Here is a 20,476-nt window from a genome sequence, read left to right as displayed (position 1 = left end):
AGGGTACGCCTACATGAAGCACAGCCCTTATTTTAAGTTTCTCAAATTCCCTATTGGAAAAATTAATGGTGGAAAAACAATTGGAACCATTTCCCCATTTGACCGCTAGGTTTTAGGTTTTATCTCCACTGTGGGGCTCTATGTTCCCACATTAGCTGAGACTGCATTCAGGTCAACGCTGCAGATGTCGCTTCAATATGAAATTACCTTTCAAATTATTTATATCACGCAAATCTGCAACGCTTCAGTGATACAGATTGAATAGCACTCTTGGAGAGCATATGGGAGGAAATACTACTTTTACCAGACACCAATGTCAGACAATGGATAGAAGATCATGCCCATTAGAGTAAGTAGTATGTCATTAGGGACATTCCAATGCCAAACTGTGACTTTCTGTCTTGATTTCCTTCAAACACATTCACAAAACCAAGCACTAGGTTTAGAACAGGGTTCTCCAACTCTGGTCCTGGAAATCTACTGGGTGTGCAAAAAAAGTAGTAAGTAGTTGCAAAGTTGCTAAAAATGGCTAAAGTTATCCGTGATGAGATTCGAACATGCAACCAACCGTTGGTTTGCTAGATGTTTGAGTTACCTTCCCTGTGTTGCTAGACATTTGAGTTGCCCACCCTCCCTCTCCACTTTCGTTTTTGCCTTAAGTAAACTTACGTCTTAAGCAGCCATACTGAACGTAACATATTATACTAATTTGAGTGTCCCCGGATTTTTGTTTACTATGTTACGTCTAGTCTATGAGACCAGCCTGGACATACAGTAGATAAAAAGCAAACAAAGTTTATTCACCAAAGCAAGGAAATGGATTTGTATTCAATACGTTAAAATAGACACATAGAATAAAAGACAAATGTATGGTTACAATACATAACAATATTGACCAGCACAAAAAAGTTAACATATGTTCTTGAAATATTGGAGTAATCAGTACAAGTACTGAATATCATGACTACATTTAAATGCATTGCTGTATGAACATTAAACCTTGTTCATATTGTCATACCAAGAGCCATACATACAGTATCTTTCATGCATATTTGTATTGATATTACTCTGTTTTCAACAAATGACTTAACAATGTGCCAATTCCAGAGAGCCATTCTTCCCAAATGACTTTCATTTGCAGTGGTCAACAACCTTGCGTACCTTCAGAGGAATGTAAGAGCAATTCTAAACCCATGTCTCCATGTACAAAAACAGCTGTAAAATGTACAACGTGTAGGCTACATTTGACAAGTCAAGGAGTCGAGAAGACTTGTCATGAAAAACACAGAAATGTTGATAATAAAAAAAAAAGTGTCCTTTCAATCCCCCAAAATGTCTGTTTTTTTATTGGCATACTGTACCCCAAATTTTACCACGAGGCTTTCAAATTCAGATAAACATCTTTACGGTTTATCTGAATTGTATCTGTTTTTCAGATAAACATCTTTACAAATTCAGATAAACCTATATTTTTTTAAAATAAAAAATCCAACTAGAATATACTTTACAATGCTGTGTTTTGTTCCTTTGCGTGTTTTTGGGAGCTCTTTTGTGCTGTGTCCATCTCGAGGTTAAAAACTTCTGGTCAAAAACAAGAGGAGGCAGTGTTCCGGAAACAGTTTGGTCTGCATATGAAATGTCAGTAGTTCAAAATGTCTGCACCTGTGCCTCCTGTTACATCAATGCTCACAAGCCCGTTCACTCTATTTCAGACCCTATCCCAGAACTTCAATGACCTTCTCTAATTCATACTGGGACTAGGGTAAGGTGCTCCATCTTGTCTCAGTCTCAGAGCAGTTCATACAGTATAGTGAATCTATTCCCTGGCTTGGACAGTTTGGGGAGCCAGTGTCTGACTTCACCTAAAGCATTCTCTCCAACCAATAGTGTTACCAGTCTTACAGTATATTTTTGCTTGTCTTCCTCCTAGAGTTTCATAAGAGTCCCTAGACTGTAGCAGTAGGTGGGCTTCTGTATAAGTCCATATACTGCTGCAGCAGGCGACTGACTGTATGTCCTTACTGCTCCGATAGACTGTGCTGACTATGAGCGTATGGACAGCCAGTGTCTGAGCCCGTCCAGGAAGTGTCGTACTTGGACCACGTAAAAGTCCACGTTGTGAGAGAAGTCGGTGCAGATACTACTGTAGGTGTCCACTAGGGTGCAGTACAGAGCAGTCCCGCCCAGACTGATCACCACGGTTACTAAGCACAACAACAGCAGGATCAAACAAGAGTCTCCACCCACCTCCTCTGCACAGATAAAAAAAAACACTTATTAATATGTTACTACTATCTTATTGTGTCTTTATTGAAGACACAGTATAAGAACTTATGTATAGAGTGTGTGTGTGTGTGTGTGTGTGTGAGTGAGAGAGACAGAGAGGTGGTTAATCAGGCTGATCCATACCTGGTTCCATGCCATCCTCTGGCTCGCTGAAGCGCACCTTGCGTTTGGAGTTCTGTTTGGCTGCATCGGGACCCTCTGGGGGCAGGCCATCTAACGACGCCCTCCTCCTTTTCAGAATGGACACCAGGCCATCTGGTGAGGAGCTCTGCAGGGGAACAGAGTGATGTGGATAAGTGAGAATTAGAAACAGTGTGTAGTGAATAGCTTAAACATTTCTGTCTCTATACAGTACACTACTTTTGACCAGAGCCTTGTGTAATTAAAAACAAAAAAATATGTTGTTTTAAGTCAGAAGTAAGCATTGTTCTGAAGCCAAAAAAATAAAGGAAATTCACATGAGCACCACAATGCCTACTCCATCCATGCTCTACCAAGGTTTTCCAGCACACAGATTTGACCTACTACAGTAGCTATGTTGGTCTATTGTACTTCAAACAATGTGTATGCAGGTTGCTTAGGATTCAAAACTTCTAAAATAGCGGAGGAGCTGGATGTTCCAGTGGAACCAGAAGATAAACAAGTGCATAGTGGGGCTCGGCGCTCCGTCAACCAGCTGGCATACACATTTCAGGGAACATTAAGCAGTGTGTCCTTGGGATGTACCATAGGGGTGGAGCACATCTGAAGGATGAGGGTTGGTCTCTCCAGTCTCCACTGTACTCTTCTCCGTAGCAGCAAGACGGAGCAGGGTGCAATTGCGGCACACAATTTGGGTTGTTCCTGCATGTGGGCATTCCTGCATCTGCAGGAAACTCTTTTTATACCTTTATTGGTACATTTTTAAGCTAGGACTCTGGTACACAGGTGGGACCGCTCCAGTACAGTAGGTGGCGGTAATGCATCATAACGTTGGATGCCATCTGCCGATAAACCCCACAGAAGAAGAGGCGGGGGCACCAGTAGGGTTGTCGCCCTGGAGAGCGCGGAGGGAGGTGCGCCCTTCTCAAATCGACGCAGTAAATCGCCCTGCTCTGTCATTTTGTTAACAAGGCAGCATGGTGCATTGTCCAGAAACATACAACATCTCTTTTCCATAAAAATAAATGTTTGAAATTCGAACTAGTTTTCATTGGGAAGGCAGATAAAATCTTTTTTTTTTTTAAAGCAATCCCTTTTGCCTGGGAAAACACAGAATCCTAGTAATTACTACACATGCTTTAAATAGGTCACTTTTGTTTTTGAGCCAACTTCGCCGTTTGCTTTGAACATGGCACTTGGCTCACGTCCAGCAGGCAGCCTGGTTCCAAATCGAATGCAATCAACTTTCAGCCAATGCAAAACACGCCTACATTGACACCCAGCCGGGATTAATCAAACCCCCAGAGGGTGGTAGTTACTAGGATTGTGTTCTCAAGCGAAAGGGTTTGCTTTTGATAATAATGCTGTATCTGCCTTCCCAATGAAAATGAGTTAGAACATTTTAACATTTATTTTATGGAAAATATTTGGATTTTGTTGCTGTGGTAACCCTTCAAGATTCCATGGTGTTGACATTAACGCTTATGCTACGAACCCTGTCATGAACACATTATCTCGACACTATTTAAATAGACAGTCTGGTGATGAAAGGAAGCTTTTGTTGTTGTTCATTCACTCAGTAATGATTGAACACTTATTTATTTTGCTTGTTTAAAAGAATTGTCTAAAAGAGTTGATGTGTGCAAATTCGGATATAGCTACAGTGCATTCGGGAAGTATTCAGACCCCTTGACGACTTTATCCACATATTGTTACATTACAGCCTTACTCTAAAATTGATTAAATACACTTTTTTTCCTCATCAGTCTACACACTATAACCCATAACGACAAAGCAAAAACATGTTTTTCCAATGTCTAAAAAAAGCATTTTAAAAAGACCTTATTTACATAAGTATTCAGACCCTTTGCTATGAGACTCGAAATTGAGCTCGGGTGCATCCTGTTTCCATGATGATTTGGAAAGGCAAACACCTGTCTATATTTGGTCCCACAGTTGACAATGCATGTCAGAGCAAAAACCAAGCCATGGGGTCAAAGTGTCGAGGCCACTCCTCAGTAAAAGGCACAAGACAGCCCGCTTGGAGTTTGCCAAAGGGCACCGAAAGGACTCTCAGACCATGAGAAACAAGATTCTCTGCTCTGACGAAACCAAGATTGAACTCTTTGGCCTGAATGCCAAGCGTCACATCTGGAGGAAAGCTGGCACCATCCCTAATGTGAAGCATGGTGGTGGCAGCATCATGCTGTGGGGGTGTTTTTTCAGCGGCAGGAACTGGGAGAATAGTCAGGATTGAGGCAAAGATGAACGGAGCAAAGTACAGAGAGATCCTTGATGAAAACCTGCTCCAGAGCACTCAGGACCTCAGACTGGGGCGAAGGTTTTACGTCCCTAAGCACACAGCCAAGACAACGCAGGAGTGGCTTCGGGACAAGTCTCTGAATGTCCTCGAGTGGTCCAGCCAGAGCACGGACTTCAACCCGATCGAACATCTCTGGAGAGACCTGAAAATAGCTGTACAGCGACACTCCCCATCCAATCTGACAAAGCTTGAGAGGATCTGCAGAGAAGAATGGGAGAAACTCCCCAAATACAGGTGCCAAGCTTGTAGTGTCAGTCCCAATAAGACTGAATTCCCAATAAGTCTGAATACTTATGCAAATGTCATATATCCAGTGTTTAAAAAAATATATATATTTGCAAATATTTCTAAAAAACTGTTTTTGCTTTATCATTATATTGGGGTATTGTGTGTAGATCCATTTTAGAATAAGGCTGTGACGTAACAAAATATGGAACATTTCAAGGGGACTGAATACTTTCCGTATGCACTGTTTATTGTCAATACTGTGTCGCTGACAATATACAGTGGGGCAAAAAAGTATTTAGTCAGCCACCAATTGTGCAAGTTCTCCCACTTAAAAAGATGAGGCCTGTAATTTTCATCATAGGTACACTTCAACTATGACAGACAAAATGAGGAAAAAAAATCCAGAAAATCACATTGTAGGATTTTTAATGAATTTATTTGCAAATTATGGTGGAAAATAAGTATTTGGTCACCTACAAACAAGCAAGATTTCTGGCTCTCACAGACCTGTAACTTCTTCTTTAAGAGGCTCCTCTGTCCTCCACTCGTTACCTGTATTAATGGCACCTGTTTGAACTTGTTATCAGTATAAAAGACACCTGTCCACAACCTCAAACAGTCACACTCCAAACTCCACTATGGGCAAGACCAAAGAGCTGTCAAAGGACACCAGAAACAAAATTGTAGACCTGCACCAGGCTGGGAAGACTGAATCTGCAATAGGTAAGCAGCTTGGTTTGAAGAAATCAACTGTGGGAGCAATTATTAGGAAATGGAAGACATACAAGACCACTGATAATCTCCCTCGATCTGGGGCTCCACGCAAAAATCCCAGAACCACACGGGGGGACCTAGTGAATGACCTGAAGAGAGCTGGGACCAAAGTAACAAAGCCTACCATCAGTAGCACACTACGCTGCCAGGGACTCAAATCCTGCAGTGCCAGACAAGTCCCCCTGCTTAAGCCAGTACATGTCCAGGCCCGTCTGAAGTTTGCTAGAGAGCATTTGGATGATCCAGAAGAAGTTTGGGAGAATGTCATATGGTCAGATGAAACCAAAATATAACTTTTTGGTAAAAACTCAATTCGTCGTGTTTGGAGGACAAAGAATGCTGAGTTGCATCCAAAGAACACCATACCTACTGTGAAGCTTGGGGGTGGAAACATCATGCTTTTGGGGCTGTTTTTCTGTAAAGGGACCAGGACGACTGATCCGTGTAAATGAAAGAATGAATGGGGCCATGTATCGTGAGATTTTGAGTGAAAACCTCCTACCATCAGCAAGGGCATTGAAGATGAAACGTGGCTGAGTCTTTCAGCATAACAATGATCCCAAACACACCGCCCGGGCAACGAAGGACTGGCTTCGTAAGAAGCATTTCAAGGTCCTGGAGTGGCCTAGCAGTCTCCAGATCTCAACCCCATAGAAAATCTTTGGAGGGAGTTGAAAGTCCGTATTGCCCAGCAACAGCCCCAAAACATCACTGCTCTAGAGGAGATCTGCATGGAGGAATGGGCCAAAATACCAGCAACAGTGTGTGAAAACCTTGTGAAGACTTACAGAAAACTTTTGACCTCTGTCATTGCCAACAAAGGGTATATAACAAAGTACTGAGAAACTTTTGTTATTGACCAAATACTCATTTTCCACCATAATTTGCAAATAAATTCATTAAAAAAATCCTGCAATGTGATTTTCTGGATTTTTTTTCCTCATTTTGTCTGTCATAGTTTAAGTGTACATATGATGAAAATTACAGGCCTCTCTCATCTTTTTAAGTGGGGGAACTTGCACAATTGGTGGCTGACAATACTTTTTTGCCCCACTGTACATTGAATGCATGATCCATCCATACAGCTAATATTACAGTTACAGCCTTGTTGGCTTGTAGCTAGCTAACGTTACTGGCAAACTTTAGTTGGCTAGCTAACTGGTAATTATGCAGTCAGTGATGTTCGCCATCTTATTCGTGCTTATTTCACACAAGTGTCAAAGGCCAACAGTTTACACAGATGACTTCAGCCATGTGAAAAACCTTCCAAAGCAAAATATAGCTTCCTTTGCTTGTAGCTTGCCTCTCATCCAACTGGTGACATTGTGTCATATTGGCTTAGATATGACGGTAGGGAAATTTGAATTTAACATTGAGCGTCAACCAGTGCATATACTATTGTGGGGGCCATCGGCCCCAAAATAATGCACCGTATAGGCAATAGGGAGCAATTTTAGACACCCTTAGAATGTATCTAGAGGTGAAACAAGTGCATGTTTGCACAACAAACTGCAATGATGTACAGCTCAGCGGAGTCATACACTATTGCACTGAAATTAGGTCATTGATAACACTGGCCGTGTCATCCACGTCTATAATATATAGGTAGGTCAGTTATATGGGGTCAATATGCGGAGATCAATAACAACACAGGAGAATGCCTCAGGCAACAGATCTATTGTCAACCCAAGAGTGCTAGTATATCATATTAGGTTGTCTCTAGTGTCTAGTCTGACTTGTGGTTTCAGCAGTCACTACTAGACAAAAATGGCTTCAAATACTAGCCGGGCATGCTCAAGAAGGACCATAATTGCTCAACAAAGCCCTCCTAAACGTCATTGTCTGAACCATGTCTGACCTATTTTTCAGGATTTGTATGTGAACTACTTGTTCCAAATCTGTTGTGGCTCTTTAGTGACATCATAGCCTCTGTGTCCTGTCCTCAAACCTTCCACCCATGGCCACATCCCCGTAGTGTGGCTCAGCACATGGAATTAAGTATCGAGCTCACGGGCAATTCACTAGTTACAGACCCAGCTCCTTTGCCAAGACATTTCTGTGCTCCCTTGAGCCTGTCCAAGGCTAGCTCATTCCAAAATGTGCGTCCTCTACCAAACAAGACAGAGGGAGAGACATCGATAGAGAGATCTAGACACACAAGAAGAGAAACAGAGAGAGAGAGAGAAAGAGAGACAAAAATGACAGAGAAAATAGAGAAACATGAGGCTGTTTAAGCCTCAGTCACATTGTATTCTCACCTCCTCCACATGAGAGAGTTTGACCAGGTCTTTGGCTGAGGCTTGGGGAACCCCCGCTGGCCACTCCACCACCTGCACCTCCTCTTCTGGACTCTCCTCAAACACCTCCTCTTCATCCACCTCCTGCCCTTCCGCCTCCATCTCGTCCACTCCTCCCTCCACCACTCCTCCCTCCTCCTCCTCAACCATGGCAGAGTCAGCTCCTGTTGACGTGGTCTGCTCAAAATCCTCCTCACCCTGTCTTACAGGGTTGCTGCCTCTGACTGCAGAGACAAGAGAAGTGTTGCTTACAATACTAGGCCTACTACTAATCACCTGGCTTCAGCATATAGAGCCCATAAGCGAGCCCATAAGCACTTATTATAGATACTGACACAGTCACACACTGTGGGAGCAGTATGGGAGCATCATCTGGTATCAGATTCCATATTATGAGCCCTTATAGATTAGAACCCGATCTACACTCTGGGGCATTCCAGTGAACAAAGAGGATGATATAATTTCCCTCCTATACACATCTCTAGGCTAAGTGGCCATTCTATAATATTGATTTAGGGATTCATCTGATGGTGGGGTTTTTTTTGTTTACCTTTTCCATGGTGGGATGGTGATTCTCTCTCATTCCTCTCACATTGCTCCTTGGTGTTGTGGTTGTCTTTCAACGCTGTGTCTGCCATGCTCTAGAAGAAGAAAAAAACAGCTTTGTCATAAATGTCGCTCGTGTCACAAACACGCTAATCTTCTCTTAAAGTATGGACTACGAAACGTCATCAAAAGGAGGGTGTGTAGTGCATTTTCTTACCTTTCCCGCACTAAGCATTGGCCTATTACGGAGAGACCGAGAGAAAGACAGACCGAGAGAGGGAGAGGAAGAGAGAGCGATAGCGATAAATAGAGCGAGAGGGAGAGAGAGAGAAGAGGTCTGACTGGGTAAGCTGATGTTTAGAAGCCACTTGATTTAATGAATGTAAAGCTAGAATGACCGGAGGCCTCTACAGTGACTGAGCATCTGGTATCCAGCTGAATCAATCTCCATCAAACCGCCACAAGCTACTAACATACCAAGAGGCATGGGTGGGGTTCTGTGACTTGCATGAAAACATATCTGAGTCTAGCTTAGTAGAGTAAGTAAAGAGAAATATTTGAAAATCAAAGGAGTGTTATTTAATTAAGGGGTGGTTCATGTCTAGACAAGAACCACTAGCGTGCGATGGTATGTTCAAAGTTCAAACAGGGTATAATCTGACATATCAACCAAATGACTAGCTAATAAACCGTTCATTATAAAGCATTCATGATTGAAAATATGCATTTAAATGAAGACCGTGTTTACTGATCCCCCTCTGGAGTGGTAATATTGTGGGTGGTGACAGAATGTGACAAACTAAACTATCTAGACATGCTTTGCTTTCCCTTCTACTGCAGCAAGCAGTACTGCTACAAGTTATTGTCTAAGTCAATGTTTTGTGCATGTCGTCTCAGTTATAGTATAAAATTGTGCTAGATCAGCACCCATGTTATGGTCCACCAGTATCTATCTCACCTCTGGTGCGTCCTGCAGATCTGGCTCAGTATTTCTATGTGTTCCTGTCCAATGCTGTTGGTTTCACCTGGTGAGGTGCTCTCCGCTGCTCTGTTACACTTTCTACACTGGCTCTCTGGAAGCACACAGAAAACACACACACACGCACAGAGTGGAATTCAAAGAATAACAGAGTTATATTTTGTCAGTCGTGTTCAGGTGAGTCTACGGTAGTGACAGAGCAGTTGTGTAGAGAAGAGTGCAGTACCCCAGTCTTCCTGCAGGGCAGTGAGGTTAGACAGGAGGCGCTCATGATATAGCCTCTCCAGCTGCAGGAACTGCACTGCCCACTGATCTTATAACCATCAGCAGTTAAGGAAAGAGGACACTGCAAGAGCCCATAACACCTATCCCTGAAGCTGTCAACTCTGGGATTCAAAAGACAGGATCATACTAACAAACGTCAGACAAATATATACAGCATCTGATGTTTAGCTGGTGCTTGTGTGCGAAAACCAAGAATTCAGAAAAAGTATGACGCTATAAATAAATCTTGGAATTTTAAAGCTATTCCAAAGTATGTTCTCCTGCAGTTGACTCTGTGTGTGTGTGTGTGTGTGTGTGTGTGTGTGTGTGTGTGTGTGTGTGTGTGTGTGTTATTGCTTTCTTAGGCAAAACCTCTCGTGTAAGAGATTCTTATCTCAATGGGAATTAATTGGATTACTACCAGTAGAACATATTTCCCTCATCAACAACCCCCAACTTCCACACCCAGTATTTACCAAAATCAAGGGAAATCCTGCAGGGAAATCAACCAATGAACCAACAGAACAAGCCAAATAGTAACTCAATTTTAACCCGCCTATAGAAACTAAAAGTTAATATTCCGTTCTGCCCAGCACACATGGAAACACTTACCCCACCACTGCAGAAATATCATGTCCCTTTCCTTTTTCAAATGAAACAAGAGAGACATCCTAAATCAGTCATCAAAGTCCCTGAAGCGTCAAAATAAAAAACACTGCTATTTAACTGCTGTTCAGATCTGACGGATTAGAAATAAATATTGGCAATAAGCAATGGCAAGGATACATTCCTCTTCCAGGGAGTAGGCCTCCGCTATCTGTTAAGAAAGAGAAAGAGTGAGAGAAAAAAAATCATTACACACTGACCTTCTTATTCTGTCACTTAGCTCACTTGCTCAGAATCAGACTTCAGTATGTATGTACAGTATGTCAGGTCCTCTATTTAACCTACCTGAAAATAAATCCACTTGAAAGATTCATTTAAAGTAATCAATGTAATTGAACTAGAAAGGTTTTATCCTAAATAAAACTATTATTTTACTGTTGGCTATTGCATGGAAGGAAAATGTTTACCCCCGCGACAATTCAGTTTAGAACTAAGTGAAACCAATAAAGCCTTCTACATCCTTCAGCTGTTCAACTGAACTGTCAGACTAGATATCCTCCTGCTTGGTAATGAACTGATCTTAACAGCTATTAACGGCTACCGAAAACTAAAACAGTGCGACTTCCAACACATCTTGTATCTAAGCCAAGTCACTCGATGAACTTGAATATGGCTCAAGTTTTAACTTCAAGGATGAAACAATGCCATGAGATAACCTTAGACCACTTTCATGTTGCTCTGAAAGACTATATGAAGTCACTGTAGAGAAGGGATGGGCAACTTTGATTGGGGTCGGGTCCCCCCAAAAAACAGGGCTGCAGTGGCTCGCGGGTCTGCGTACCCACCATACCCATCCACACATGCAGTCAAAGCTGGCCCTAGCCTTTTGGGGGCCCTAGGTTACATTTTGTTGCGGGCAAAACATTTTAGCGCCCCCCCCCCCCCCCCCCCCCCCCTTGACAGCGGTGAGAAAAAAGTAAATTTAACTTTTTTTCCCCCTGCAACTCCACACATTTTGCCATGGGGTGTAGAGAAAAGGTTGTACCTCCAAAGCTAGTTTGCTTGAATTCCACAAATTTGCCATGAGCCGGAGAGAAGAAGATCTTACCATAAATTTCATGCAATTCTACTCATTTTGCCATGGAGCATACAGAAAATGTTTGTTTTAAAGTACATTTCCTGCAATTCTACACATTTTGCCATAGGGTGGAGAGAAAATGCTTGCTGCTTTTTTCAATATTATATCTGAGTGAGAGTGACTAACAAAATCAATAGGGGCCCCTCGGTCGGTTTAGATAGATTGGTAAGTTATTCTAGCCAGCTAAAACATTTTAGCTGACATGGGCTCCTTGAGTGACTCAGTGAATGACATAACAAGTGAAAAACTCCTGATGCACGACCAAATTTCTAAATTGCACCTTGCGTATTCTACTATTCTAACTCTCAACAGTAAGTTGATACCGCGACTGAGTTCCAATTTTGGGGGGGGGGGGGGGGGGGGAATTGATTTGCGGGCCTACGAAAGGGGGTTTGAGTTATGTAAGGTAGGTTTTAAAGTGCTGAGATAATGCAATACCATCGCTATTACATTTCCATTAATTAAATAGTTTCACAAGCAGATATTCTCAGTTTTAAATTCAAGAGAGAGAGAGCACAGATACTGTATATCAAAGCCTAAGATCACATTATACAGACAGACATACCAGGAGAAACATTTGACCTTGGACAATGACCTTTAAGGCATAATGTCTTAATGCAAGAACGTATACGTGGTCCCTTGTGGCTCAGTTGGTGAAGCATGGTGCTTGCAAGGCCAGGGTTTTGGGTTAGATTCCCACAGGGGACCACTTTTAAAAAGTATGAAAATGTATGCACTCACTGCTGTAAGTCACTCTGGATAAGAGTGTCTGCTAAATGCCTAAAATATAAATGTAAAATGTTATAGCCTAGATTAGTGTATTACCCTGAGCTTTTCATGTTTATATGCACTTAAGGGCCTGTTAGTTGTTTAGCACCCCCTAGTGACAGATTAAGTGCAGCAGTATATAATTGACCTGTTTGTGTCATGTGACAGGAAGCAGTTTCAGAAGGGAAGCAACGTGTATGATGTGAAAGTGTGACAGAGTAGTTACAATCCTTCAACATCCTTTGTATTAGCTTTGTAAGGAGCAATGTCTGTTAGTACATTGTTTATTAAACACAAGATAAAAATGTTTATCACATGTAATGTTCATATTTCTGTAAAAGGTTAAGAATTGAGTTAGCTACTTTTCATTAGCTTCAGTACTATTTCTCGAAAGGGACACCTAGCTTAGCAATATCAAGCATACAGTTTCATTATAGTAACTTGATTTTATATTTTATTCCTTATTTTGCACATTTAGTACAGTTATTGTGTAAAGCATGTACTGTTGTGTTTGTTGCAGTTTCACACTGATTAAAGTAAACTTCCAAAACGGCACCCTGCTTCTCACGGAGTTATTTGTTTAGCTAACTGGATAGCAGGATAAGGGCTACTGTACATTTAGGAAGTCCAGTATGTTCACACATGACTGTGTATTGTTCATTTTGAACTTCACTCCCCTGTCCGTGTATAGAATAAATGAATGAATTAGTAAATTAATTAATGAAATAGTCTGGAAGGATAGAATGACAAAAGATGGGACTCAGGTGTAATGTGGCGAATAACGAGCTGTTTTACCTCAGATTCACTTCTACCATGATGCACAACAGAACTCAAACAACTGTGTCAGACAACTCTTCCTGTCCCTTTCTCAACTCTCTGTAGACTCCACAGTGTAGAGTGAACACAAACCAAAGAGGCAGACTGAATCTCTTCAAATGTCAATGCCTGTTTACCAGGATTTTATGTTTTTTTGTTGTACAGCTCTAATTCTCCATGTATGGGCATCTATTTTGTCCACATAACTGAAATGCAATCTCGTGGCGTACTTCTTGGCCAGTTATTCTTTCAATGCTCCACTGATTGTACCAGTTTGATCACAGAGCAACCCTTTCTTCTGTATCAGACCCGTCCCAAAGGGCAACCAATTTATTGCCTATTTAGAGCACTACTGTTGACCAGGGCCCAAAAGTAGTGCAATATGTAGGGAATAGGGTGCCATTTGGGACGCAATCTCAGTGTATCAGTGGGGCCTGTCTTTTTCTCGGGGAGTGTAAATCATAGCTGGCTCTTTGTTCCATGATGACCAGAACTGGCAAAGATAAAACAACAACTGCAAGGCTATTACAGTACATTGAGGGCCAAAGCAAGTGTTCTTCCTGAATAGGATTGTAACAAGTGTATAGAGTACAGTACATGATCATTGTAATCATGGTTACATCTTAAAGCTTGATTTACTCTCCCTACAAATGAAAAGAAGACAAGGGAAAAGCAAGATGTTTCAGTGGCAAAACACATGTGACAGATGAGGATGAGATTTACTGTGCAAAACACAGTACAACCCACAGGACCAAACCACAGAGGAAAAGAACACAGAGGATTTGTGCTGGTGACGGTGAAAACACACACCTGGTGTAGAGTCTGTGGCAGCAGTGTGTGGTCACTGTGTTCTCCCAAAGACTGTAGTGAGGCTAGCAGGTCAGGACTGGGGCCTGGGGGGGCACTTCCTGAAAACACACAATGTCAAGTGTAATTGACAGTTGATGAATAGGCATGTTTGATTTGACATTTTAAGGTTACTCTTAAAGGTCTTGTCATGGCAGCCATAGAGAGTGCTTGTCTTTTGAAACAGCTTGAGGTAGGTAACATATGCAAATCTACACAGTAAATATGTATAATGTACCCTAGTGATACACGGGTTGACTCGTAACCCGCAGTCCCGGCAGATAGCGGGTTTAGGGTCATTAAATATTGTGTAGCTGGAGGGAGGGTGGGTGGCCTGCAGATTGAATAAAGAGAAACAATAACTTTTTAAAAATCCATAAATGTATAATTATTGTGCAATTTATATCTATAGACTACACTGAGGGTTTTCTTTCATTATTTTAGGCTATCTGGTATTCGTGTAAAAGCCTCAACTTTAGGGCTTAACCGTAGCCTACGCGCCAAATAGTTTACACAACCAATAGCCAAATAATGCTTTTGGGAGCGGGCAGAAAAAGTTCACGTCAATCCACCGAGGCAAAAAAAGGACCGTGTCGAAGTTTTATTTAACAAGACAAAAGCTGTGAAATGATAGTTGAAAAGAAAGAGAAGGAAGGGCCATAAAAGCAATGTTTGGAAAATATTTGGTGAAGTGGGAAAAGAGAATGATAGGAGTGCCCGCTGTGTTGTGTGTGTTGATTGCGAGACGCTTTACAAACTCGACAGTCACAGAAAGGGACATCAAATAGGCATGTCAAGGAAACTGTAGCCAACTGTTTAGATGGTTAAATGGAAACTGATATCTGGACACTGGCTGTAGGTCTATAACCTCTCATATAGCCTTCCTAATAAATCCTGCAGAATTAAGCATTTCTTGCAGTAAAAGTATATGCCAACATTTGGTAAATTCTGGATTTAGGAACAGGAGTGGAGAAATATGATTTATTTACTTCTGCATCTTGAGCGAATGCAATGCCAAGTTAGATACCATATAGAGGTTCTGTCGTCATTATAAAAGCTGATAATATTTCAAGCACTTTCGAAGCCGAAGTGAAATATTTTCAGAACTGAAATTTTATCAGAAACACATTGGGTCGTTTTCATAGCTTTTGTTTTCCTTACAACAGGTCAAACTGATGTCTTTTGGACAGAAAACCTTTCCCATTAGTTTTTTTTGCGTTCTAGTATTTTCTCCCCAGTCCCTAAAAGTTGAGCAAGAGTATATGTTGTATTTTAGGGCAACATATGACATACGAAAAGCTACATGTATGTAATTATAGACAAGTTGACCCACAAATAGCCAACCAAAATGTTGGAAATTATCATCAGAAACTTATCTAAATCAGGCAACAAAAAAAATCATGCACCCCCCTTTCAAAAAATAATTCTGCTGTCTTTGACTGTAGCCTAACGCATTTTCTATATTTGCGGGTTAGGGTTGGGTGCATACCTCCTATTTTCACTTTATCACATATAGTCCGGCGGTTGAAAAAGGGTTATTAGCAATTGCGGGCAGCGCTAATGTACACTTAAACTACTGTATGAGATCTGTACTGTGTGATGAGTGCTGTAGGCACCTGAGGCAGTCTCTGTGTTGTTTGCCTCCTCTCTCTGAGTCTTCTCAGTGTCTGGGTCTCTGGGGGGGCTGGTGCTCTTGTTGCCCATCCTCTCCCTCACAATGTTGTTCTCCACCAACTCACTGGTTCCCAAGAGGTGGGTCGGGCCCACAGGAGGGAGGTGGCTGGCTGCCACCTACTAGGACTGGATTCTGTCTAGAAACATGGATTTGGTTTAGGCTACTCTATGGGTCACAGAAAACTAAAAAAAAAAATTAGGTTAGCGTCCAGCTTGTTGTAGTTGGAAGAGTATAAGTAGAAGGTTGTGTCATCAGTGTAGATATACAGTCTATTATTCCACCTCAATCTCCTTGTTTTTATGGTCTCCCTGTGTTCTGGCCTCCTTGTTTGGAGTTGTTTGGGGCTCTCCCTGGTCCTTGAAATCCCTCTAGCAGGTCACCACGAAGCTTTTTCCTCTCCTCTTCAATACCCTGTTGGATTTAAACAGATTTGATAGTGTTAGCATCAGCGTGTCATTCTCAGCTTTGAGTTAGTGAGGAAACTGAATGTGCAGAAGAGTGGGAGTGAAATGCTAGTTATTTTTGCTGAGTTAATCTTTTCAGAGAGAACTCTTTGTGTTACAACCAGGACTTGCCTTCAGGCACAGAGAAGCTGTTACATCAGCCAGGCTGATTTTGAGAAACTTAAAATAACATATTTGTCTATTAGAAATCATAATGGCCATGTTACATCATCAACACATGGGGCTGCACACAGCGAGAGAGAAAGAGATGTACAGTGCATTCAGGAAGTATTCAGACCACTTCCCTTTTTCCTCATTTTGTTACATTACAGGCTTATTCTTAAATTGTTTTTTTTTTAATCCTCATCAATCTACACACAATGATTAAGCGAAAACATTACTTTTTTAATTTTTTTTTGCAAAAATCTGAAATAGCTTTTTGAGAAGTATTCAGCCGCTTTGCTATGAGACTCAAAAATTGAGCTCAGGTGCATCCTGTTTTCATCGATAATCATTGAGATGTTTCTACAACTTGATTAGAGTCCACCTCTGGTCAATTTGGAAAGGTCCAACAGTGCGAGAACCCAGTAGTCACTCTGACAGAGCTTCAGAGATCCTCTGTGGAGATGGGAGAACATTCCAGAAGGACAACCATCTCTGCGGCACTCCACCAATCAGTCCTTTATGGTAGAGTGGCCAGACAGAAGCCACTCCTCAGTAAAAGCCACATGACAGCATGCTTGGAGTTTTCTTAAAGATACCTAAAGGACTCTCAGACCATAAGAAACAAGATTATTTAGTCTGATGAAGCCAAGATTAAACTCTTTGGCCTGAATGCCAAGCGTTACGTCTGGAGGAAACCTGACACCATCCCTTCGGTGAAGCATGGTGGTGGCAGCATCATGCTGTGGGGATGTTTTTCAGTGGCATGGACTGGGAGCCTAGTCAGTATCAAGGGAAAGATGAACGACGCAAAAGTACAGCGAGATCCTTGATCAAAACCTGCTCCAGAGCGCTCAGGACCTCAGACTGGGGCGAAGGTTCACCTTCCAACAGGACAATGACCCTAAGTACACAGCCAAGACAATGCAGGAATGGCTTCAGGAAAAGTCTATGAATGTCCTTGAGTGGCCCAGCCAGAGCCCGGACTTGAACCCAATCTAACATCTCTGGAGAGACCTGAAAATAGCTGTGCAGTGACGCTCCCCATCCAACCTGACAGAGCTTAAGAGGATTTGCAGAGAAGAATGGGAGAAACTCCCCAAATACAGCTGTGCCAAGCTTGTAGCGTCATACCCAAGAAAACTCAAGGCTGTAATCGCTGCCAAAGGTGCTTCAATAAAGTACTGAGTAAAGGGTCTGAATACTTATGTAAATATTTAAATATTATGTAAATATGTTTTACAGAAAAAAACTGTTTTTGCTTTGTCATTATGGTGTATTGTGTGTAGATTGTTGAGGGGGGGAAAAACAATTTAATACATTTTAGAGTAAGGCTGTAACGAAACAAAATGTGGAAAAAGTCAAGGGGTCTGAATACTTTCCGAATGCACTGTATATATGCCAAATTACATAGTAATTTATGGGCAATTCCACAGTAACAGAATGAGGCCAGAAGCCATTGATTGCAAAGTTAAACAAATCATACAACTCTATGCACAAGGACTACTTTTAACAATTTCCACAGAACATTTGACAAAAACACATTTGCTCAAAGAACAGTGCAGTAATGTTTGGTATCAGAATGATGGTCAAATCTCCCTCCCTTTTTTATGTGACCACATTTTCCAAAAACTCTTATACATCTACTCTGAATTATGATTCAAAGATGTCTGCAGAAAGAATGGGGTGTCAGCTATGATATTACTCCTTGAGTTTGAAAAAAATCTATTTTGGTTATTTAACGACAGTAATCAAAGTGGATTAACACCCAGTAGAATGATGGTAACAGAATGACATCATGGGTCCCTATTCTGTACTATACAAAAATGCATAATTATGTCATTCTGTTCATGGTGATGTATAGGTAAACAAAGGTAGAAAAATGTAATATCCTCCTTTGCATGTTTGGGTATAATTCTAAACACTGGTTATTATTCTAATATACCTAGCCTACATTTAAGCATAAATGAATGACCAGAGAGTATGGATGGAATGCACAGAGTGGGAGTTCGGAACATGACAAGAGGTGCCATGTTCACAGTCATGTGGATGTGAGGGGGTTTAGAACATAGAACTAGAAAGAGGAGTGTGACTCATATGCATCGTGTCTAATGTGTAGTACGCCACTCTTACATAGATTGAAGGTGACAAAATTCACAGATTTTGAATAACCATCCATGTTTGCATCATCCAACCAGTAACCGATAAACTATAGTTATACACTGGTAGCAGAATTAACCTCCAAAAAAAACACTTCAAAGGGTGTCTGTCTGTCTTTTGGGTTTTGAAGTCCCTCAGTCGAGCACCTGGTTCCCTTTTTGTTCAAACTGGGCTGAAGCGCGTTCAGGTACAAATTCTTACCAGAATAATTAACCTTTTTAGTATAGAGTAGTATGTTTGGTTTTATACGCATACTTTGATCTCTTTCGTATGGCCATGTGTATTTTTATTTGATAAACGTTTACATCTCATTGCATTTACTTATGTTGCGAACCAATAGTGAAGAATTTATGCTGCAGCTGATGCTCCCTACTGTGCCTATCCATTCAGTGGCACTCAAGTGAGTCCAAGCCAAAACAAACATTTCATGTTGATTCAATTCATTGGAATACTGTAGCACATTATCAACGCAGTTTACACAGTAATAAACCGGCTACATGCGCTACAATGTTGCAATTCACAGTATACATTTTCTTACGCCAATTTCATGTTTATTATTCAACAATGAAGAGCAACTATTTCATCCTTTTCTATTGAATAAACGAAGCGAAATCAAGAAGCCATTCATGCGATATTTAGGCTATAGCTATATACGCAACAATTCTGTCATTATAATCATATTCGAAGACGGTAACCGTAAGTAAAAACGGCGGTACCCATCATCACGCGGATGTAACCATACTCACACATGCAAGATACTGTCCCGCTGTAAAGCAAAGAAAGGTTCGTTGTTGACAATCAGCTGAACGGTCATCCAGCTCAATCCATATCCCTTTTATTCTGAACACGATGTTCTAAAATGCACTTGATATACAACCTTGAGTGTCACCATCTCTGCGGATCCATGGTTGTTTATGATCTAATCCGGGCATTTTCTGCCTTCGTCCGAAACTCATTGCGAAATATATCATTTTATTGTACAACAGAGGCAAGGGGGCCATCTTCTGGCAGCTGGTTGATGTCTCAACTTCCACACAGAGGTGGCCTGTAATTTACAGGGCTGGCACGTCAGTGTTTACATTTGGTTAAAATTGTTTCTCGATTTCGTTTAATAGCATCCCACTGGGCACAGACGTCAGTTTAACGTCTAGTTTTAATTTATAATTGGTATATTTGTCAACTAGCGTGAATTCAACGTGAAATCAACAAAAACATGTCACCATGTCATTGGATTTAGGTAAAAAGTTGGGTAAAAAAAATACACAATTCCCTTACTTTGATTACTTTTTCAAATCCAATCAGTTTTCCACATTGATTCAAAGTCATCACATTGACTAGTGTTTTTTTTAACCAGTTTTTGCCCAGTGAGATATGTCACTCTGGTTGTTGGAGCTATTTGTTGTATGGGGAATATGGGCTGCATCAAGGTGTATTTGTTCCTGTCGATGAATGTTCCATTCTCACAGGCACCTGAGCCTGTTTGGGGATGTGATTTCAATCACGATCCACTTCCCGCAATGGAATATTTTTGTTTAAATACCCTGTACAGTAGGTGGCAGCAATACACCAATAGTTGTAGATTGCCATAAAACCTTAAATAAGAAGAAGGAGAAGAAGGTGCATTTGTGAGTAGCCTAAATCTTTCTTTGATGATAGCCAGTGCCTACCCAACCTCTGACCGCACTTCACTGGCTGGTAAATGTGGTTTATTGCCCATGCCGGGTAGTTACACAATGTGGAACAGTAGACTATTGGGTAAAAGGTATCTCATTTGAAACAGATGTTTTCAAATATCTATTGGAGAGCTTTGGTATCATTCTCATGGAAAGCTTATTCAATATCTGACACTTGATGTTGCGCTAGTGTGTCAGTAAGGTACTGTATCTGAGTCAGTGTTCTTCTCAGTGGCATGTAGCATGTACATCTTGGTGAGGCAAACTTACCCAATTATTTTTATGCATGCCAGCAAAGCCACTACACAACACAACACTAAACAATACATTAATTTCACTATAACAGTGACA

At 41.3% G+C, this 20,476-nt stretch overlaps 1 protein-coding gene across 3 annotated transcripts; it reads right to left on the bottom strand.

Moving 5' to 3' along the window:
* Positions 1-775: 775 nt before the first annotated feature.
* On the bottom strand, positions 776-19,478 carry LOC110529839 (consortin). 3 transcript variants are annotated; one of them, XM_021612429.2, is made up of 12 exons: positions 19,199-19,478; positions 15,969-16,098; positions 15,629-15,852; positions 13,977-14,074; positions 10,625-10,655; positions 9,801-9,887; positions 9,554-9,668; positions 8,813-8,834; positions 8,600-8,690; positions 8,011-8,273; positions 2,410-2,554; positions 776-2,252 (listed from the first exon to the last, which is right to left on the bottom strand). In XM_021612429.2, exons 3-12 carry the CDS (start codon positions 15,714-15,716, stop codon positions 2,044-2,046), a joined length of 1,149 nt encoding a protein of 382 aa, XP_021468104.2. In that variant the 5' UTR covers positions 15,717-15,852; positions 15,969-16,098; positions 19,199-19,478; the 3' UTR covers positions 776-2,043. The 3 variants fall into 3 exon arrangements, with proteins under 3 accessions (XP_021468104.2, XP_021468105.2, XP_021468106.2); XM_021612430.2 differs by having other exon boundaries at positions 15,629-15,823; XM_021612431.2 differs by having other exon boundaries at positions 15,629-15,819.
* Positions 19,479-20,476: the final 998 nt, after the last annotated feature.

Source organism: Oncorhynchus mykiss, chromosome 8 (genome assembly GCF_013265735.2).
Source record: "Oncorhynchus mykiss isolate Arlee chromosome 8, USDA_OmykA_1.1, whole genome shotgun sequence".
Classification (NCBI taxonomy): Eukaryota; Metazoa; Chordata; class Actinopteri; order Salmoniformes; family Salmonidae; genus Oncorhynchus; species Oncorhynchus mykiss.
The sequence above is the reverse complement of the archived record's forward strand: the minus strand, read 5'-3'. Positions and strand labels throughout refer to the sequence as shown.